This window comes from Callionymus lyra, chromosome 10 (assembly GCF_982586985.1).
Source record: "Callionymus lyra chromosome 10, fCalLyr1.hap1.1, whole genome shotgun sequence".
Lineage (NCBI taxonomy): Eukaryota > Metazoa > Chordata > Actinopteri > Syngnathiformes > Callionymidae > Callionymus > Callionymus lyra.
Genome location: NC_141827.1, coordinates 15,960,718 through 15,984,530, shown reverse-complemented (window position 1 = coordinate 15,984,530; position 23,813 = coordinate 15,960,718). Strand labels below are relative to the sequence as shown.

Here is a 23,813-nt window from a genome sequence, read left to right as displayed (position 1 = left end):
TATCATATCACAACATATTATCATTTATGAACTTCAGGGTTCGATGCTGTCCAAAGATTTTTATATTGGGAGACACACCCACTACCGAGAAAAACACAGACCATATTGTTAACTTGTCTAAATATAGCCAAGAAAAAAGTCATTCTGAACTGGAAGACTAAGGAAAACATCAACATCTGCATTTGGAAAGGGCTTTTAATGGATTAGCGTCTCTTAATAGGGGTCACGGGGCTGGTGGGCTGACTGGCTTGGGGACTGTTGGGGTTGGGGCTTGGGGTTTGCTCGTTGTTCTGGATGGGCCTCTGGCCTGGGTGGCCTTCCACCTTGTCCATGATTGGGGGCTATGGGTGGGTTGGTCTTGGGGTGGATGCCCACTGCAGTACTACAATACAACGGCACTTAGTGCACCTAATTATTAGTGATGGTCTGATGAAGCTTCATGAAGCAGTGGCATGTTGTTTAGAGGTCAGTAGGTGGCGCCATCAGTTTAAAAATGATGGCATGTTTCATTAGACCAGTTGTTGAAATAGTTAAAAAAGAATAGTGCAGACTGCCACCTAGTGGACTCTGAAAACAATGACACTGCTTAATGAAGCTTTATCAGAGCGTTACTACCTTTAAAATCCGAATAAACGGTACTTAAATTATGAACCCCCCTTGATGTCACGTCTCATTGCTAAAAGTCAATTTCAAAACTGCCTTTCAAAACCTTTTTTTCCCAAAAGTGTGTTGTGCAAAGAAGAAAACATTTTTTTTAAGGTCAATGTTCAAAGCCTAAATGTCCCAGAAGACAAATGAGAGTTTTTCTCAGAGGAGCCGCTTTAAAGTGGAATTCACTGAAGCTGCGACGCACAACGTGGCCAAAAGACTCACAAGTGAAGATGAGAGATAAAAGAGGAAGGGTTGTGTGTATTACAAATCACATGAGTAAGAAAAAGACAAATATTGTGGAGAGAATCCTTCACCGGTCGACCATCAAGCGGCGTGATTTCGGATTTAGTTGACGTCCTTAGGCGGGTCGCGGTCTTGTGCAGTGGCCCCCACTGATGTGCACACAACATGAGAGGAGTCCGTACACAAGGCTGATCACGGCATCCTTGAACGGAGCAGTGAGGACTGGATGAGTAATCTGAGAGACTTTTCCGGATCCTGAAGGACACAACGCATTACCTGCCGAGGAAGAACCAGCGACCCAGAGCCAGAACCTTCTCTGGTGGATCCTGATGAAAGACGACACGTCTAAGTTGTTATGTTTAATTCTTCTGAGGAAAACAAACACGGAGAACGAAAGTGGAGTAAACCCGACCAAACAAAGAGACAACGACGGTCGGCTTTTTGTCCGGGAGCGTCTGAAACGTCGCTCCTCCGTCTCTAAAAGCTCCGGAGTCGTGAGTATGGATTGCCAAGCCAAGTGTGTTAATCAGACATCAGGAGGTTTTAGTTCACTGAAGCAGGGAATAGATTTTTTTGCTGGTCCGCGGACCATTTGTACCTGTGAAGAAATTAACAATCCAGTCAGAAAAGAGAAACATCTGACACTAAAGGCTTCTCTTCAGGTGCACTCAGTCGCCCGGAGAAGATGATGCCAAAGTGTTTAATGGACTTTTTCTGCTTCTTGACGTCAACAGAGGCAATCATTTCGCGATTAGACACTCCTGGTATTATTATTGACCTATCCATAATGTCTTCGGCTCTCAACAAGTGTAGCTCTGATACGCTCCAGCCAGGAATAAGTGCGTGAAAATTGACGATAGCAGTTTTTTTTTTTTTTTAAAGGCAAACCGCAGACTGATGCTAATAATAATAACTGGGAAACAATAGCAGTGCTTTGACTATGTGCTTGTCGTCCTTCTGTTTGGAGGGAAGAGCGTTAGATGTCTGTGTTTTCATTAGTCTAAAGTTCAGGTCTACACTGGGAAAGCTCGCCATAGTCTGTGTAGCATGTTAGCATTTTAGCTTCGACTACAAACAAGTTTAAAATAAATACTTGTTCCATTTTTTTGGGGGAAATTTTTTTTATGTTGAGGCTTCAATACAAGAGGGACGTTACAGACGAGGTCATTTGGACATGGAGGTATTTGAATGTTTTTAAGTGACTTTTTGGAAGGTGAAGATGACAACAACTGAGCTCCAGTAGCTACATTAAAATGAACATTCCTCTTTGTCCATAATTCTAAAAAGGTAAGGATTACTAAAAAAAAAATAATCCCAAACCTTATTCAACAAGTAAGGGTAAGTAGGGTAAGTATAAAATGAGTGAATTTTGAATTTTGGGTAAACTATTAATTTAAGCTCCAATTATAAGAAGTAGTGAGCTGTCCCATTAAAATTTAAAAAATCTCTAGTTACACAGGTACAATCTGAACGGTAACTTGCTAGTTTCAGTGTAGCAGGTCAATACAAGCATTCAAGCAGAGACATTACTTTTTTTTAAAAGATTTGGTTTAAGATTCCCACTAAGAAAGATTCCTAGCTTAAGTAATTTCATGTTTTCAGCTGTATGCTAAAACATTTAAGCCCAAACTTTGATATTTAGATTGTAGAATACTTTTTTTCATTACAATGTGGCCATTTTATCCACATTTTGCTAAAAAAAAACATTTAGACCTGTTAAATGTTATTCCTGCCAAGGAACAACAAAACATCCTAAAGATAAATAATATATGTGGCAAAACCATAAAAAAAGAAGATATATTTGTGTACACAAGTTTTAAAAAAGTGGCTTTGATTTCGAATGATGTTTCTATTAAGAAATAAATTAGAAACTAGAAAAAGAAAATGAGTTATGATCTCTATTTATAAGTAAGTAAGTAAGTAATTTTTATATGTATAGCGCTTTTCCAGACCAGGGTCACAAAGCGCTTAAACAATCAAAACAATATTCAAAAAAGTATATACTTATGTTCATTTTACTTTGAAAGTAAATACAATTTTAAACACTAATTATATGTTAAGAAATTACTAGATAAAACCCCTATGGGAAACATACATGAATTTTTTTATTAGCAAATTCAAAAACACTAAAAACATGCCTCCATTGATGACGACTGAGCTACAGTTCGTTCTCACCCATGTAATCTTTCCCACCTACGTGAAGGTCTCGCTCGCTCTCTTCTAATGCACACGAAGGTTAAGTAAAATGTGAAATCCTAAATTACATTCACCTCAAATGCTCCACAACACAACAAATCTGTTGTTCATTGATTTTTCTGCCAGCCACTCGGCGGACGTGTTGTAATCAGGCGACAAATGGGGTCATTATAATTGTTTCGCAGGGTTATGGAACAAAACAATTATAACTCCAGAGCTGCTTTTTTTTTCTCAGGTGATTGATTAAGGGTTTTTATTTAGAAGGCAACTGGGATAAATCGATAAATATAAGTTGAGAGGAATTTCTATTAGGAATTGATGAGGTGGAGTCTTCGACACGTATGACCCGTGTCCTGCCATCACTCATGGCTTCATGTAGTCAGACGTCCGGTCTAATGATAGAGGGTTGGAAGAAGATTAGTGGATGCTCCGGTAGGTGATCCATGGTTCAGGTTCATGGTGAGGCCGGCTTGGTTAAGAGGAGACACTTGCTGGTGTAGGTTTTTTTATCGGGTCTTTCTACAGGTGAAGGACTATCGAGACGATGACTTTCCATTAGATAAATGATGCCAAACGTAAATATTTATATATAATATATATCTCCGTGAATGTATACATAAATTAAGGATCATATAAATTAGGTTTTCAGAAGAAAATGAGAGTCATTTTCAAATAAAATAAGTTAAAAAGTTCCATCAGGTAGTACTGCTGATGCAAACATACAAAATAGTTATCCTGGTTTAAAAAATAAATATTAATAACCTGTCCATGTGATTAAAGGGCAACTATTGTGAAAACCCAACTTCGTGAGTCACTCTAATATTTCAACTGTTGAATTTTACTCTTTATCATAACCATGTTTTGGAATTATTACTTTATAAAAGTATCCTCCATCCGAAATTTGGGCAAATAAGAAGTTACGAAAGCGAATTTCATTATGACTCAATATTGTATTCAGTCCTCCTCCAGCCAGCTATAATCATGCCCCGCTTTGTTTACACAACGAGTCCCTTGTAGATGGAGACTTATGGGTATGACGACATGTGGGGACAAACCCTCGATGCTTAACCAATCACAGCAGACTGGAGGTGGTTATGCTGATGTTAAACAAGATTTAATCCCCTTAGAAAAAAAACAAGTGTTTTCAGTGGGCAAATTTTCTATGGTAACACTCTATTTAAAACATATAAATCAACACATTAGTTGTGCTTTAATTGACTATTATTGGGTGAGAACTGGTTAGTCCAGTTTAAGTATCCAAGTTGAAGTTTTGAGCCTGTATCATTCATGATAACAACTCAAACACCGATTTTACCAGAAGTGAAATAATTCTAGACCTTATCATCTGATCACTGGTTTGAGACCACAAAAGAAAGAAAATTTGTCCAAAACTTTTACATCTTACAAAGTAAGAACACCCTAACAAACAATTAATCAGCAGTAACATAAAGAAGATTAAAAAGAAAAAGTGTAGCTAATAAAACTATCTTAACAAAAACTTTACATCTTAGTTGAAAAAAAAGGGGAAAGTTTCATTTTCTTGTGTGTTTCTGAGGCTAGCACTGTTAGCGACTAGCAAAGCTAACAAGTACAGCATTTATTTAAGATACTTACTGTACATGTCAATTGAAACAGAATTTGTCATTTGTCACAATCAGTTTCTCTATTCAAAGAGATGTGTATATATCTCAGAATAACTGAGGCTAGCTGTGTTAGAAACTAGCTAAGATAACGCTAAGTATAGCATTTATTAAAAGTCCTCACTTTACATTTCAATTTGAACCTAATTTGAAAAGTTTCTTTATGTATAGAGGAGTGAATAAAGAAACAAAGTAGTAAAAAAAAACTGCAGCTAGCTCTGTTAGCTACTTGCTAAGCTAACACGTATACAATAATAGCTATAGCGTCCTTCACTTCACTTCGCTATTGAAACACAAATTGAAATATAGAGGTGTATAAAACTGGTGTTAGGAAGTTGTTAATACACTTCAGAAAAGGTCACATCTTTTTCACTTCCTTTACATTACATTTGAAACATTTAAATTAAATTTGTTTATATGAATTTAGAGTGAATGTTTACTCGACATGTCTTCTCTCACACCGAGCATTTTCATCACCCTTCCTCCCGAAGAGCGCTGACAAGAATCCAAATCGTGCCACCAACAGTCACCGATCGTCACCTTCACCTTCGCCGAGTGGAGCGACTCCACTTCCTGCTGGATCTAGTGGTCCCGAAGACGCTCCCGCCACTCGCTGGGAGCCATCAAAAGAGTCCTCGTCAAAAGCAGCTCCTCGGGATGGAAGAAGGGTTGAGGGGCGAACGTAGATCAAGGCTTTATTAATTATGGCAACAGAACGGCGGAGGTGGTGGGGGAGGAAGAGGGAGTTGAAATGAGCATCTTGTGCTTTGCGAGGAATTCATCATCATGCTCTCACTGCAAGATCATTTGCCTCTTGACAGGATCATTATGAGATTCAGTGCTCCCACCACTATTATGCAATTTCAGCATTCCCTCCTTTTTCTGGAGTCTTAATTGAATTAGCCCGGCTGGTTACACATGGTGCAAATGATAACATTTTCCGTCGATCCAGGCTCATTGACTCCAGGAGCAGAGTGTGTGTGGGGGGGTGTGGGGGGGGGGGGGGGGCGTTCAGGCCTATGAGCTGCGAAGGTGTGTAGACTTGATCCACACTCACAGCTGCTCCGCCGGTGGAGTCCGAGGGGGCGCGTGATGAATGGTCGGGGGGGTAAACATGTTAGTATTAACACCTCCCGAGAACAAATCCCCCGACGGCCACTCAACTATGTTCCCATAAGGATGATTAATGACGCCGGACCGGTTATGAAAGGCAGGCGGGCCAAGGATGGAATCCATCATTGCTGCAGGCTGACAAGAAGGTTGTGAACATTTTCAACCTCACTCCGTCTGACGGCAAATGACAGAAGCCATTAAAAGAAGCAGAGCTGATGTTTGAGCTTTTCACGTCCACGCCGGGTGCCGAACACACCCTCGGATGATTGTGTATCGGTTCATCTGGTGGACGCTCGACAACACCGGTTTCTACTGGAAAATACATAAATGAAACCTATATCATTTAAAGAAGATGAAATCCTTGAAATATGAAAAGTACTCTTTCAGAATTACAAAGTTACTTGACTGGACCGGAGTTCATTGACCAATTAAAACCCAAAACCCAAATCAGTACATAGTACAACAACTAATTCATAGAGTAGGATTTAGACAATCATAGATGTAAAGAATACAAATATTTAGGTTAGCAGTACTGTATTGGCTAAACAGTGCAAGTTAACACTATACACATCAGAGGTGTGTATTGGCAATAATCTGGCAATACAATACAGTAGCAACGATACAATATATTGTGATATTGTAGGAAAAAAGATTTATTCAAAGTATTGTCCGAGTACCTGACTCTGGTGTTGCAAAAGACCACAGGACTCTCGACGAAGTCGTTTCTGCTTTCATTTGTTTTGAAACCAAAATATGTCCGAGTGTATCCTCTCGTCCTCAGTCATTGCTGGGATTTGGGGGGATTTTAATGATGATGTAGCTTCACAGGACATAAAATCTGCTGAAATGAATGGAATAAATATTTGTGTGTTGATAGAAAAAAGTAGAATTGTTACATTTCACACATTATTGAAACCTAAACCATCGAAATACTACATACATGTAAATACACGTATTTTTGTAATTATTGATACAGTGTTGTTAAATATAGATACGATATCGTGGAAGAGAATATTGTGATTGGTTCAACTATAAGTGCTTGACTGGATGGATCCAAAACCTGCACCGTCTCAGCAATTTTCTGGACCAGTTTGACACCTGTGGTCTAAAGAGTTCCACGGCCTGCAAAATAATCTTTTTTTGTATTTGAGACGACATTTAAGTCGAGAAATTCAATGTTGTCATGTCATGAAATTGACCTTAGCTCATTTGTAAGAAATTATTTTAATCTGTTATTTAATCTAAGGTCAACTTTATTTAGATTCTAAATGTCAAAGACAAGTGTTGCTGTAACTTTCAACTGACTGAAGCTAGCAACACGCGGACCTATCAAGTCTACGATTCAATTTAAAAAGTCATCGATATATTTCTCAATTCAAAATGGGTCTCATTGTGTCTTAAACAGCAAAACCACTTTTGATCATCCTCCATATTTTGTCCTTCATTACTCAACCGACACGAATGTCGACTTTTCACTCCACTCTACCGACTTCATGTTGGGACTTATAAGTTAAAAATATGTTTACAATCCCCGGCTCTCCGTGGCGTCCCAACACTTAAAGCACAAATTAATCTTTTGATGGTGGAGAGGAAATGGCTGCCATTAGTGGGAGTGCACTTGGGGAGCTTTTAGTGTTTGTTTACAGCAACACAGCTCAAATGTGCTTCTTTTACATTCGTCATAACATATTTTCAAGTATAACTTGAGGGACCTTTGTTCTGTCTTCTGCCGACCATCTGACGCTTCGTCAACATCTCGTCTCGTTCGAACGTTCCGACCGCCATGACACACAAACATGTACAGATGGCCGATAATGCTGCTAGATTTTCTCTTCAATCTGCCGTGATGGACATTCTGGACGTTCTGCTGTCGCTCGTCTTGCTCGTCTTCGTTGGACGTAGAGCGACGTTGTTGATCATGAGAACGTTTTACTAGAATGTGTCTCACATTCACAAAAAACGAATGAAAATATACATTTTAACTGGATTAACAGTTTATATTCTTTCATTTTAAATATTTCTGACATGGATCAAATACTTGCATTTAAATTAGTGCAGACGAGCTCCGGTGTAAATGTTTATATTTTACATACAGTTATGACCGTGAATATTTTATTTACAGGGATGATCTAAACATCTATAAATGGAGTTTAACAAGAATAAAAGTGTAAATCAGTAACTTAAAGTAATGAGTAGTGATGATGATGATGAAGATGGTCTGATCATCTGAGCTTCACATGAATGTGTGGCACAACACACGCGCAATTCTTTTTACATTTGTAAAATAAAAGTGTTTTGTTTAAAATTACAAGTAAACAAATCATATGATGGTATATTTATATAACTGTGCTTATCAAGATCTCTCCAAATTATGTGATCACATGAGGGAAGCTTTAGCTGTTTTCTTTCTGCAGATTCACGTTGATAAAACGTGATGTTGTTTCACAAAAACGTCTGTGACTCTCGTCAAGAAAGACTCAGACACCGATAATTTTTTTCATTATATTAAAAAAACAAGTATGTCCTTAAGTTTTTTGTGGTTAAGGCTCTTAGTACATGAGGCCCAAGGATTCTTTGTGATTAGTACAGAATAAAATAATGAAATAAAAAGATATTAATAAAATACCATAAATAAAGTCAGATACATTACCATAAAATGGCATATACGTAAATAAAAAATAAATATGTTGAACCTGATCTGGGCAGCAAACGGATATTCTGTTGCAGTTCTGTTCTCGTCCGTTGCAGCAGAGTACCACACAGTGATGGAGGAGTTGGCAGATTAGAACTGGGAGTTGGAATTTCCGCCAACTAACACATGAAGTATATCCTATTGCTTTGGAGACTTCTTCTTGACGAGACCCATGTTCTTCAGAAAAAGAAATTGGATACTTGAGTGAGAAATGACTGCAACAAATAGTTGTTACCATTTCATATCATCTATACCATTTTTTGTTTTTCCTGAATGGAGCAGAGTCTGTGCGCAGCAGCAGTTAAAAGCCATACATTCACCTTTGAAACCTTTGAAAATCCAGCTGAAACTACATACATACATACTACATACTACTACAATACTTTGTTAGAGAAGTACGTTACAGGGAAAACCTCCTTGGGGGAGGTAAAATCAATGTTCCCTTGTCTACTTGTGGTGTTGTTGGTGCAGTTCAGACTAACTATTAACTCATTGTTGACTCAACAGGTTCTGAAACGTCATTTCTAAACCTGACGTTTGTTTTCACACAGAGTTTCAGTCTTTCATTCTGCATCTGCTACCAGACAAATGACAATTCAGCAGAAGTCTGCAGTCGAAGAACGCTTCTTTAAAAAACATCTTTGTGTTCCTGCCGTGAATGAAGGAAGATAAAAAAAAAAAAATGAAACATTCAGTGAAGCTTTATTTACCAAAAAATGTTTAATCTCTCCTTGATGCGTGTTTATTTACAAGTAGTAAATCAGCAAAATAGGAAATAACACAATATTTACAAAATGAATGAACCTGCAAACATGTTACTTCAGAACTCTACAAATGTATTAAAACTCCTTTTGCTGCTGATTCGTCGAGGCGGGATTTGACTTCAATTCAAAGGGTAAGGAACATGATAAGAGATGTTGCGAAAGGGACAGGGAAAAACTGGTACGATAGTCACGTTTTGTTCTCTTCTCTGGAAGTTATTTAAAAAACACCAGCTGAGTCTGTGCAACATGAGGGATGGCGTCGGGGGGGGAAGAGAAACCTCCTGGACGTACTGAGCGAGTCGATCCGGTTGAAGCCGCGGAGATGATGAAGTGCATCACGCCGCTCACCTGCCACTTAACGCAGTGAATTACAGCCCGAACGTGGCACTAATGAATCGTGAACCTGAGCATGAATCCAGAGCCGTTTAAAAGACTGACGGATCACCGCGGTCGCTTTCCTCCCGACGAACGCCGGGAGAATTCTGATCAACCGGAGCTGCGGCTTCACGCCCACAAGAGCAGCAACCGGTGTGGAAAAATGATTTCTCCCGTAATATTTTACCTTTTCTGCCGTCGTGAAAAGATCCACGTTCAGGTGAGAAGTGACAAGACATTTTGAATTCATAATCGGACTGCAAATATATTAGAAAACCATCCATTATTTACCATCAGCGTCTTGGAAGTAAACGTCTTTAAAAACATTAATGATACAGTTGATCGTCCAAATGAACGCAGAAATTCACAGCTCAACGATGTTCCAAATGTAAGAAGGAACGATGCACAGACCCAGGAGGTTTTTTTTCTAAGAAAGGACAGCATGAAGGATCAGCATCAGATCTCAGCTCTACTGACTGATAAAATAAAGAAAAAAAAAAGAAGAGTTGAAGCAGCACGTCACATTTGCATCGACACAGATGCTCGTTTTTTACGAATCCAAAACTGCGACTCTGGTCAAGTATATCGTCCTTCAAGGGTGACCTGAAGAAAACTTTTTGTGTTCTGTACCGTAAATATGTCTCACAATGTACAATTTACATGATTTAAAAACAAAACGAAAAAAAAAAAAAATTAAGACAAAACCGACCTGATAGCAAAAATGACAACGCATGGAAAAAAAAAAACAATTTTACAAATGAAAACATCAAAATAAACAATTTACAGACCACAGTTTGGTTTTTCGGCAAGCAGAAAGAGAGAAAGAAACTAGCTCATAGTTCAAAACTGTGACTTTAAAAAAGAGAAAGAAATCCTCTTAATGTAAAAAAGCTTAAGCCACACATGGCAGTAAGGACGAGGGGGGCGGGGGGGCGCTAATGAACAGCCCACCTCAACATCCCTCGAGACCCCCTAAAAGCTAAAACCCTGTCTCTGCTCAAGAGGTTGGAGGTGGCTGAGAGATTCTCTTCTATTTGGGCTAAAAACAAAAGTGACTCGAGGCTAAACAAAAAAAAAAAAGGGATTTCCCACTTTGTCAACACCCCCCCGGGAATCCCAGTACCTGTGGAACCGTGTCTCGCGTCAGGGAAACTTTCGAAGGCGTAGTGCAACGTAACTACTTCATTGATCGGCTTCTACTACTTGAGGTGGCGGAGCTACAAGCTAACGTCGGACGACGCTTGGTTCCCTGAAACCAACAGATTGCACTGAATGAGTCTGAAACTAAAAATCACTTTGTGTCGTCGCCGCGGACACCAGGACGCGCGACCGACTGAAGAAAGTGACAGTAAAAAAAAATAAAACAACAAACTTGTCTGGCTTCCCGTCAACATCTTTAGACAACGGCTCATCTACTTTTTCAGTCACGAGGCATATTTAAAAAATCATCTGGTTGCACATTCCATCGAACAAAATGTCTTTGCACTAAACGACATTCAAAGAAAACATGGCACAGTACGACGCTTCTTTTTTTTTTTTTTGTCTGTGTGGAGTTTTTTTTTTCTCGGCAATTCAAATATGGAATTCTTTTTCGTGTCATCGTGGTGTTGGCTAAAAGAAAAGAACATCTGTAATCTTTTTTTTTTTTAAAAACGTATATATAATATCTATATAGTCTTCCTTTGTAACGCTTCTGTTTGTGCAAAGTCAGCAGTTATACGAGTGGCGAGAGATCCGAGTGGGCAGCTGATTACACTGAAAAAACAGTTGGAGTCACATGACTAGGAGAGCCTTCTCTCCATTGGCTCGTCGGATCAGTCCGGTCTGAAAGTGAAGCCATCATCCACGAGAGTCTTTTTTTTTTTTTTTTTTTCTTCATGTGGAAACTCCGGGAAATAAATTCAAGCAAACCACAAAAAAACACCAACATCCACAAGAATGAAAAGCTTCGGTTGTTCTTTTTCTCGTGCGAACCGCGTCTCTCGCAGACACGTGTCGACGCCACCAGGGGGCGCTGACACACGTACATATCTAAGCGGAGACCCCCGTCCAAAATTCTGCCGCACCCCCCCCCCCCGCCATGTTACAGTGTGTTCTGCTCCCGTGTTTCTAGCAATGTTCGGGTCCTGTTGCGAGGAGGAGGAGGAGGAGGGATGGACGGAGGGGCTGGAGGGTCCGTCCTCAGCTGGTGATGGCCATTGTGTCGATCACCTGCTCCAGTTTGCTCCTCAGTCTCTGGCGCCGCGACTGCTCGTCTCGCTCCAGCGACGACAAGATCTGGGGAGGAAGCTGGAGGTTAGCAAGGATTCTGTTGTTGTGAAACATTTTTTAGTGTTCAGTTAATTCAGTGAACATCAGATATATTGTATATAATAAATACAGCTGATGAAATGATCTCTCCTAGTCCTCAGTTAACATTTTTGAGAAAAATCGGTCAAACACAACACATTCATTTGCTCTCAGGACAAAAGAAAATGTGATTAAAACAATATTTTTGTGTCTCGGAAACTATTAGGGCTGTTTATTCACAAAATTCTGTTGATTCGATACATATCACGATACGCATCACGATTCAGTGGCAACGATACTTGGTGTTGCAGAATTTACAGACCGCATGACTCTTGACAAAGTCGTTTTATTTTGAGGTACGTCCAAAACAATAGATTTAAAACCTGCTGGAGTTAACTGTATCCTCTCATCCTCAGTCATCATTGGGATCTTGCGGGATATGATAAGTATAACGATTCAGAGGAAACGATACGATATATTGCAATACTGTAAGAAAAACAATATAAAGAATATTCCGAAGAAGGGATCAATAAAGTTCTATCTATCTATCTATCTATCTATCTATCTATCTATCTATCTATCTATCTATCTATCTATCTATCTATCTATCTATATTCGTAGTATTTTCCGAGTACCATCTGGTGTACTTAAAGAAGTCGTAACTGATTTCCGATGTTTTAAACCCAAATATTTCCAAACATCAGCTTTAAAAACAGCTGGAGTCGACTGTATCCTCTCGTCCTCAGTCATCACAGGGATCTTGTAGTATTCCACATTGTTATGACTGCTGCCACCTAGGGGCTGATATTTAATCGCAACAAATAAATTGACAAACGCTGTTAATATTTGCTTGTATAAAAATAAAAAGGAATTGTTTTATTCTTTTAACACTGAAATATGAACCAAAAAAATATTATTTAAAGAATCTAAATCAAGATTTTCTCACAACCCCTAGTTATTGTGCAGAAAAATGTCCAGCTATTAAATAGATACAGTTTTAAACCCTCGCAAGAGCCAAGGTCTCAAACATGCATCTCATTGACGCATACGTCTTTCAATACATAACTAAAGGAGACATATTTAGACATTATTAAACAAACATTAAATCTGACTTATAATGTGTTTACAATTTTTAATTAGATTCAAGACATTTTAATGCCAGTTTAGGCCTTAGATTCATGAATTGAATGCCTTTTTTTTATGTTTCCGTGGCAACTCTGGGTAAATAAGAGTTAACATGCTCTGAAAAAGTTCACTATAAACATGATAATATGAATATTTATTCATATATTGGGTGAAAACATGACAAAACCATGCAAAGAAGTTGCTGGTTCTAGTCCGACTAGTGTGGGAGACTCACCTCGTCCTTATATTTGATGATGTACGAGTAGATCTCGTGCAGCGCCGACATGCTGTTGAACTGGTTGGCGTGCAACCTGGACTGCTCGGCCAGGTACGCGCTCATGTCCTGGTCGCTGATGGCCGACAACCGCGAGATGTCGGAGTAGTACCTGCGGGAGGGACGAGAAGTTAACACTCGGGGTCATTTTTTTGGGGGGGGGGGGCGAGAGAAAAAAGACGGCGGAAGCTTCACCTCTCCACCCAGTTCTTGTAGTTGGGGATGTCTTTAGCGTAGAGCAGCTTGTTGGAGGGCGAGTCCTTCCCCAGCTTGTGCTCCGACGTGGAGCAGGAGTCCATGAAGGTCTGCGCCACCACCGACAGGCAGGCGTCCGTGATGCTGTTCTTGTGGATGTCGAAGACGAACTGGGGGTTTTTGATCACGTTCACCCAAAAGCGCAGCGGAAGGCTGAGGGATCCGTGACGAGGCGGGAGGAGACAGAGAGAAGCACCACTGTTAGAGCGAGCTTGACAAGCGATTAGAGAGCAACGGCGCCGGCGCGATGAATGAAGCGGCGCGCCGCGCTCTGGCAGGGTGATGGATGGAGGGAATCAGACGGCGACGTCGGACTCGCTGAAGAGGCGCCGGATTCCACACTAAAACCACTAAATACGTGATAATGATTTTTTTTTTTTTTCCCCACACGGACTCACCAGTTGCTCTTCCAAGTGTGCCGCACGTCCGGGTCCGATATGGAGTGTTTGTCGGCCTGCTCGTCCAGGAAGTCGAACATGTACTTGATGGCGAGCGGCAGGGCGCTGCCCCGGTGCGCCGTGCTGAAGATGGTCTCGAACAGGTCGTCCACGAACTTCTGCAGCGTGCCCTGAACACAAGAGACCGGTCGGTCAACAGGAGAACTCTCATCGGCCCGTCCTCGACTGCTGCCTGTTCACATCGCTTTTTGGGGTGAAACAGAAGCGAACAGATGCCAAAATACAAAAGATACTGAGTGCACCAGATGCAGCCTCTTTAGTAGCACAGATGAGGGTTTAATACAAGTTATGATTAATTAAACAAATCTGCATAATTTGACTAATCAGCATCTTTCTAATTAGATTCACGATGAAGCTGATTAAAGCTTCAGACTGACGGATGCTTGTATTTTTGACTTGTATGTGGCATGATGGTGGAGAACTAGTTACTTTGACGTCAACTTAATACCTGCGAAATACTTATACTAGGTTATACTAGATTTTTTACTTCTGAAAAAAGAGGAATTGACATCGAGAAGTAACTATTACTAGGATTATTTTTTGACTTTTATTTCACTGCCAAACCAAATATATATATATACACACAGACTGTATATATGTAGAAAGTTTGAATCACGAAGCAACGATACGATACTGAACGAACAAGCATATATTTGGAGTATTGCCTAGTACTACCAGAACATGATGTTGCAATATTTACAGACCACATGGCTCTTGATGAAGTTGTAACTGCTTTCATTTGTTCTAAAAACAAAATACGTTCAAACATCAGCTTCAAAAGCGGCCGGAGTCGACTGTATCCTCTCATACTTAGTCATGGTCGGGATCACCTGGGAGTTCACCGTTCCTTTTATATATATATATACACCTGTATATATATATATATATATATATATATATATATATATATATATATATATATATATACACACACACTGTATATATGTAGAAACTGTTGTATAAAACAAAGTTTGAATCATGAACCAACGATACGGATACTGTAGGAACAAGGATATATTTGTAGTATTGTCTAATACTTGATCCTTGTGTTGCAATATTTACAGACAACATGGCTCTTGATGAAGTTGTAACTGCTTTCATTTGTTCTAAAACCAAAATATGTTCAAAAATCAGCTTTAAAAGCGGCCGGAGTCAACTGTATCCTCTCGTACTTAGTCATGGTCGGGATCACCTGGGAGTTCACTGTTCCTTTTATATATATATATACACCTGTATATATATATATATATATATACATATATATATATACACACTGTATATATGTAGAAAGTGTTGTATAAAAAAAAGTTTGAATCATGAAGCAACGATACGGATACTGTAGGAACAAGGATATATTTGTAGTATTGTCTAATACTTGATCCTGGTGTTGCAATATTTACAGACAACATGCCTCTTGATGAAGTTGTAACTGCTTTCATTTGTTCTAAAACCAAAATGTGTTCAAACATCAGCTTTAAAAGCTGCCGGAGTCGACTGTATCCTCTCGTCCTTAGTCATGGTTGGGATTTCACTGTTCCTTAGCTGAGGAGGACGTAAAAACTGCTGCCGTTTAAGTTAAATGCAATACAAAAATCGTTGTAAATGTTAAAAAATGATGTATTTAAAACCGAATTATATTATTTTCTACACACTTAGTTGAAGTGTAAACTATAAAAGAACTATGATAAAAACAAAACAAGATGTGAAAGCAAAAAAATAAAATAAAAAATAATTAAAAAAATGAATACAGTGCTGTTTAATATCGATCGGTATCTTGAAAAATAAATGTTGGTATATATAAGCATATCAATATTTTCTTTCACTATAAAGATTTGTTACATAAACAAAAGCAAACCAAACTTGTGCTCCTCAACTTTTGTCTGTCTTGTGATTCTAATTCCAGCCGCCAATCAATCTTGTTGTTTGAGAATGAATGACTGAAGATGAGAATCTCTGTAATAGAAGATAAACGATAAGACAAACAAGTTTTAGGTTCTCACTGTCGGCACAAATGAAAGGACTCGATGATAAATTGCTGGAACATTTTCCTCCAAAATATGAAGCAAATGTTCCCATCAGGATGGAGCGGCTCATCCCTGCAGCAGCATCAAGAAAAGCCTGCAGTGTCACCAGGGTCTGCAGGACAAGCAGGAATTTGTCGAGCGATGATGGCGGAATAAAGGCCTTTTAGCCCCAAGGCCACAAACAGAGCAGGTGACGGCAGCACAACAGCTCAATAATCAAAGGTCAACCTCCTAATTAAGACACACACTCGGCCTCGTGTAAATATGTGTCTTTGTGGAAAAGGTTGTGAAAAATGTTAACGAGCTTTGAGAGCTAAAAACCTAACAAAGGTCAGTCCGGGGATCAGGCGTCTGTGAGCGTCTCTCTCACCTTGGTGGCCAGCAGTCTGGTCAGGTAGATCTCGGAGACCATCTTGCTCCCCCGGTCGCCCTCCCTCTGGTCCGAGTGGTCGTGGTTCTTGACCAGGTGCCAGAGTTTGGTGCCGCTCTCCAGGTCAGGCGTGATCATGGGGGTGCGGGAGCGGAGACTGTCGGGGCTGCTGGCGGTCCTCAGCATGCTCTCTGTCGGGGGGACGCAAGCAAATGATGAAGCTTCGAATGCCTTTTTTAATACTGGTTTGATAGATAAGAAAACATTGTTTGGCAAGTAGAAGAAAATGATACAGTATCAGGAAATCTTATTAAACACAAGTTTAACAGAGGTGTCAAATTAATCACACAAGGGGTTAACAAAATATATTTGCATCAAGGTCAGGCTGCTGAATAAAAGATACTAAACAGAAAGTATCATCAACGTTTGTACTCTTACACCAGTATAAACTTATTTTCATTGACGGATGAAAAATACTTCTCACTTTAACGCTGAATCAGCAAAGAGCAGCCGACTGGTTTCTCTGCAACAAAATGGTCTATAAAGAGTGTTTTACTCATATTAAACTAGTTTATTTACTTTTAAACTTGAACAAAATAACTGCTTAAAAGAGAGTCACATGCTATTATGACTTTGGTAAAAAGTTTTGAATATGGGATTTCGTAAAGTAATAACCAACACAATAGAATTATTATTTTTTTGCTTGTGTATCACTGAATTTTAGCAAACTTTGCCAACAAATTCCTGCTTTACTTTTATTTCTGTTTTCTAATGTTACTGATAATGAACTTTGACCTGGAAAGTGTTCACAAACAACCTCTTTTAAAACCAATAAACTACTAATTTAATGAAATAAAAAAGACTTTCCCTAACTCAACAAGGTTTCATTCGACCCGAGACAAGTCGTCGATGTTAAAAGCATTCTTCCAGCGACTTCCCCTCGCCTGTTACTTCCATCTATGAAGATTCAATCGTCCATCCATCTCCCTTTATGCTTCCCTCCTGTCGCCCCCCCCGCCGACACTTTTGGACAGTGATCCCCCATTTTGTGACACGGAGCATTATGCTTTTAGTTTGAGTGCTTGTCAAAGATGGAGAGGTTTATAGTGTCAGCGGAGAACGAGTGCGGCGCTCGACGCGGGACCGGGAGTGCGAGAGGATCGTTGTGGGAATGTCAAGTGTGTCGCGGCTCGGCTGGAGGACGCCGCTTGACCGAAAAAGTTAGGCTGAGAGACAGAAGTTCAACTTCACGTGACACAGACATGACGCGGTAGTTGTTCAACCTCCGACCTTGACGAGGACAACGTTTCCACGAACTTAACGTCACTGGGTTTGATTCTGAGGCATCGATGCTTTCTATCTTTCTATATATTCTGGTCTGTTCGTGATCCGTACTCACCAGGTTTCTTCATGATGATATCGTTTATAACAAGATTGGAGGACGATCATTACTGATGCAAGAAAGTCAATTTTCATTCGAGATCCTGAGATTAGTTTTAATGGAGGCTCGTGCAAAGTCTTGTGTTCACGTAGACCTGTGCTGTGTCTCAAATCACATACTTGCATACTCAAAGCTAGTATTTTTAGTGCGTCTCAATTCTTAGTATGCGAAATTTAGTGCACCATGCACACTAAATTGGCGTACTAACACACCCACAAAACTGAGTATAGTTCGATGGACACTAACCACCCTAAACAGCCGCCATCTTAATGACGTTTTAAACAGAAGTTACGTCATATATAAATGCATATATATGCATATACTTACAGGTGTATTTTCAGTAGCAGTAGAAGGATGACACGTCTTCGGTGCTGATACCAGCTTAAATATCTCGCGAATATTTCGATTATCATATTTTTTCTTTATTTATTTTTCCAAAGTTGCAAAACGTGCTGCCAGCAGGTGGCGATAGCGTTCAAACAGCTGGTTGAAACATCGTTAAATAGAAGTAGAAGAAGAAGCTGTCCCGTCATTTCCTGTTAGTGTGTAGCAGCAGAGTTTGATTTGAGACATACTATCTGTGGAGAATTTGCGTACTAGTTAGTACGTACATTATCCTGATGCATACTAACTTCTAGTATACTAAGAGTAGTATGCGATTTGAGACACAGCACTGGTTTAAACCACTACACATGTTCATCCAAAACTTGATTTATATGATGACCAGAAATAGAGATGATACAAGTTAAAACTAATAGTAGTAGTTAATAACCATTAAAAGACTAGCAGCACATTTTTTTTCTTAACTCATGATCACTGTTTAAACCTCTTCATTATAGATATAAATATTGTCGGCGTGTGACTTGATTTTATTCACATATGTTCCATGCAAGGCTTCTTTGTTTGGACTGATCCTACATATAAAGCAGAAGAGATTTCATATAATAGCAGTGATGCTGTCGAGCAGACCTGGGCAAAGTGCGGCCCGGGGGCCACATGCGGCCCTTTGACTGTATTTATGCAGCCCTTGTAATGTCAAAGTATGACCATGTATAAATGGTTCTAATGCATTATAAAGCGATTTTTGTATTTATTATTCATTTACAACACTTATTTACCCTTTCCCTCCTTTTTGTGTATACTTTTTTGAGTATATATTAATCCCTCAAAATATTTAAAGTTAGTTGAAGAAATGTTTTAAAAGAACTCATACAAGAATAAAATTGCAGCTAATTTAGCTTAATAAATGTCACGGCCTAATGACGCTTGTCTTTTTTTTTAGGGATTTTCTCGTCTTTCTTTTTCTCGACGGCCCCTTTCAACATTCACAGAATTTAATGTGGCCCTTGAAGAAATTTAATTGCCCACCCCTGCTGTAGAGGGTGAAGTTAAATACGTTTTCCAGATCATCCTCTGTAGTGTATTCATCAAGTTTACTACCAAAGAAGTGAGTGAAACTGTAGACACAGTAATGAGAGTCTGCTTCTATTTCTTTCTTAAAAGATGCCTCTACAGTATTCATGGTAATCCACAATCCTACAAAACTGCGTTTAAGAAAAGTAAAACATTCATAAAGCTTTAAATCTTCTAAACTGAATGTTTGCTTTTTTCCCTCTTTCCTTCAATATCAGATGTCCATTAAAAAAAAGGAAGAAAAATAAGGATGAAACTCAAATAATGACATCAACAGGTGGATTCCATGTATGAAGTGAAAGAAGAAATGTACCAGCATGTACACACACACACACCTTCTCTCGTACCGTATCTGCTGAGGGACTTGGTGAACGTGGAGGAGTTGGAGATGTTGTACGCCGAGTTCTGCTTCGGCACCAGAGCAATCACGGAGCCATCTGTCACCTGCCGAGAGCATCCACACCAACGGTTAGCGCCGAACAAACTTCGGGAAATATGGACTTAAAAAAAAAAAACGACAAAAGTCCTTGACACGCCGTTGCCATATTGCTCTTCCAATTAAAGTGAGACGTGGAAGACGATGACATGTTTGTAAACAGGTGCGAAGAGAGACTTTGGGAGCAGAGACCACGGAAAAGAGTTTTTCGGCGGCTGGTACCTGGTAATGAGCCAACGAGTTGAGTCTCTTCCAGTCGTTGTCGATCTTGGTGGTGACGTCCTCGTCCTGCAGGATGATGCGAGCCATTCGACCCTGACGCCATTCTGTCGAGAGGTCAGAGAGGTCAACGAAAGAAGAACACGAGCTTCACCAGAAAAAAGAAAGTCAATAAACTCGTTTTGATTACGATGCTTTAGTATAAACGTTCAAATCAGATGATTGAATGGTTGAATTTTACATTTAAAATGTTGAATCTGAAGTTGTTTTTTTACTAAGTTTTGTTTTAAATAGAATGATATAAATATTTGATGTTTTAATTTTTAAAATTCCAAAAACTGTATTATTTTAATTTGATATACAGTATATTCAATATATATTTTTTTGCAAAATAGTGTCTCTTGTTATATTGAATTTAAAAGTGTGTGACTTAAAACAAAAGTGAAATAAGAAAATGTATTTTGAAATAAATGGAATAATTACAATATCAAACTGTGTGAAAATGTTTTAAAAAATGTTAACATTATTAATTAAAAAACTAATTCAACCTTTCAATATACAAATCAATGAATTCACTTGAATTCAATTATTAAAAAATTAATCAAAGCTTAAAAAACATTAACAGAACATTAAATGAACAAAAATCAGATTCAATATTTGAAATAATACATTTAACAAATTTAACATTTCAATATAATTATAGATTATAGTTTAATTATTAAAAAACAACAACTAACTAAACTCTTCAATATGGAAAAGATTGAATTCAATTATTTAAAAAAAACAATTAACTTAAATTAAATTAAAATAAAAACACAGATGACCAACTGAGTGTTGGTCCACAGATACGTCTCCTCTTCTCACCCAGGTCCATGTCGGAGGCCTTGGGTCTCTGAGAGTACGGCGTTCCCTTGTAGACGGCGTCCAGCAGTTTCTCCTTCACCTGCGTCACCGTGTCGCAGTTCAGGCTCTTGACCGTCACCTCCGGAGCGTTCTCGTTCTCCGGGTTCACGCAGTGCAGCGTCTGCGGGAAAAAACAAAACAACAAGTGTCGTTCAGAGCCCGACGACTGCATTTAAACACATTCAAACAGTTCAACATCTCTGTGTTACTGACCAAAGTCTTGTAGTCGATCTGCTGTCGGATGAGCTTGTCCTCGCTGAGCGAGTAGCGAGCCTCTCCGGTGATGGCGTCGATCGGTCCCTTCTCCATCTGCTGCTTCATGGCACAGTACAGCATGAACAGAGGCTCGCCGGCACATTCCTGAGGAAACCAAGAGGTCGAGAGTCAATGGAAAATACCGGCGATGAAAAGGCAAGTTAAACGCCAATGTAAACATCTTCACTGGCAAACATCATCACTCCAGGAACACGAGGGTCTCTGAGTGGACGGAGGGACGCGGCCGAGGGGGACGAGTCAGAGAAAGTGCAAGCCAACGGCAATTGATGTAGGAGTTAATAGAGGGTTAATGACCGAGGGGTGGAAAACGCTTCAAGAGGCACTTTGTTGAGTGAGACGCGTCAAAAAGGCAACGAGCACTGGGACGCTGGGCTTCTCCCCCTCCTCCCTTCTTCCTCCCTTCCTCCCTCCTCCCTCCATCCCAACGTTTCTGCACCTCGTCCTCCCTACTGTGCTGCAGACAGAACTGCTGCTGAGTTTTATTTTGGAATAAAAATAAAAACTGTTTTCAAACACGTTTTGCCATGACTTTGAAAATCAGATGAAAAAAAAAGAGCCGAGGGATGGTAAGCCATTAATATTCCAGTGGACGTCTTAAGTAAATTAAACATTACAAACAGTTTGTAAAAAAAAACATTATTTAGAAAAGAAACTTGAAAAAAAAAAAAAAAGAAAAGCAAATTCAGTCCATTTTTTTGACTTGAGCAAAACTCCTGTTCTATTTAAAATGATGTTTGCATTTTTATCACTGATGGGCGTCTATCATTTAATCCAGGCTATACATTTCCCAAGATGCTATATAAGTAAGTAATTTTTATTTATATAGCGCTTTTCCAGACCAGGGTCACAAAGCGCTTAAAATCAAAACAATATTCAATAAAGTATATACTTTAAAGGTCAAGATAAAACTGATAACACAACAGGAGTTCCAAAAAAATCAAGGAAAAGCCTCAACAAATAAAAACGTCTTAAGATGTTTCTTAATGGAGTCAGTAGATAGCACACTAATCGTCCTGAGGGTTTGAGAAGAAAGACGGATGAAATACAGTTTTATTTTGAGGTGAAACAAATGCACTAAAGAACTAAAGAAATAATACATAAATATAATAAATGGCCTGCATGTGGCCCCAGCTCTGATTAAGATACTACCTTTCACAAAAAATGTATCCATTATCCTATTTTCATTCCTAAAATACTAGACCATTGCTACGGTTAAATAAAATCAAAAGATAATACATGTCTTTTCATTGGTGTTTTCTATTTCCTTACAGACCACCAAACATCATTTTTGGTTTTAACCCTGTGGTACACAGGCTAATAGGGTTGAATAATAAGATTATTAACAGAAAGCTTAAGTCATTTCTAGGGTTGCATAAACACAACCGTATCAAGCTGTATCTTTGGTAAAAGTACCAAATAAGAACGTGTCAAAGTGCACTTCAACAACAGCGTTTTCTCCAGGCAGTTTTTCTTCTGTTTCCAACATGTGATGCGTCTCTGGTCGGTGATGGGAGTGAGACCTCGGAGCTGCATCACATTCACTCGCAGCCAAAACAGATGTTGGCTTCGTCTGCGATTGGATTAGGAATTTGTGTGAAATGAACTTAAAACAACACCATGATTCCCTCTGATTCCACATTAGACGGTGAAAATGAAACAGTCAAAATTGACCAAAACAATGTGTTTTTTTTGCGCAGCATGCCTGCACTGATATGGATTTTAAACCCAGCGGAGAACACATCACTCTCCCGGCTGCACAAGAGGCTCATGGGAGTAGAGAAAACGGTGCATGTGCCAGTCATCGCGACGGACAGAGACACATGTTAACATTACTACATACCCTAAATCCTCAGGAAAGAAGAAGTTATAGCATCAAAAGGAAGTGAGGGCTCCGTGTCTTATCTGAGGCGGCAGCTGTGTTTGTGTGACCGAGCCAGTTAGCCCCGAAAATGGAGTGAAAAACTGATGTGTGAGAAAAAAAACATTTTTACCTTCAGGAACTTGTAAAGCAGGAAGGTGAACCAGTTGGTGAGCATCTTCTCAGCCACAGACTCTGTCCTGCAGGAGAAGATAGAGAGATGTTGAGATGGATACACAACAACAGCACAAGAACGGTTGTGGATTAAAAAACTGTTTTCATCTAAATTAATTGAAAAACATTCCAAAATTTGACTGTTTTTAGGACATTGAAATAATATTTATAGGGTTAAATAAGACATTTCTTAATTATTTCTTATTAAAGAAACGTTAGTTATAATGTGTTGATTTGAAGTTTAATTTCCTTAAAATATTTACATTAGAAAATGTAAGTAAGTAAGTAAGTCATTTTTATTTATATAGCGCTTTTCCAGACCACTGAAAACCCTTTATTTTTTCTGGAGCTGAAATCTTGTTTACCATAGCCACACCCACTCTGCTGTGATTGGTCAAGCATTAAGGATTTTCACCGCGTGGCATCAATCCCACCCTCAAGTCTCCACCTCCAAGGGACTCATTGTATAAACAAAGCAGGGCGTGATTACAGCTGGAGGAGGAGTGAAGCCATAATTACGACATAATGGACTCCGCTCTTGTAACCTCTTGTTTGCTGAGATTTCACACGAGGGAGAGCTTTATAAAGTAATAAGTTTAAAACATTGTCATGATGAGGGACTTA

General features: G+C 39.3%; 1 protein-coding gene across 2 annotated transcripts in view; it reads right to left on the bottom strand.

The window, feature by feature from the left end:
- Positions 1–9,236: 9,236 nt before the first annotated feature.
- The window catches only part of plxna1b (plexin A1b), a 182,102-nt gene continuing 167,525 nt past the window's right edge, over positions 9,237–23,813 (bottom strand). Inside the window, exons 23-32 of one of the 2 annotated variants that reach the window (XM_087801302.1) lie at positions 23,149–23,215; positions 21,095–21,241; positions 20,843–21,002; positions 19,982–20,085; positions 19,659–19,767; positions 16,470–16,660; positions 14,016–14,185; positions 13,558–13,770; positions 13,324–13,474; positions 9,237–11,951 (exon numbers count right to left, since the gene is read on the bottom strand). In XM_087801302.1, the coding sequence (XP_087657428.1) occupies positions 11,856–11,951; positions 13,324–13,474; positions 13,558–13,770; positions 14,016–14,185; positions 16,470–16,660; positions 19,659–19,767; positions 19,982–20,085; positions 20,843–21,002; positions 21,095–21,241; positions 23,149–23,215 (1,408 nt within the window). In that variant the 3' untranslated portion in view covers positions 9,237–11,855. The remainder of the gene's footprint in view (positions 11,952–13,323; positions 13,475–13,557; positions 13,771–14,015; positions 14,186–16,469; positions 16,661–19,658; positions 19,768–19,981; positions 20,086–20,842; positions 21,003–21,094; positions 21,242–23,148; positions 23,216–23,813) is intronic. The other variant, XM_087801303.1, reaches the window with a different exon arrangement.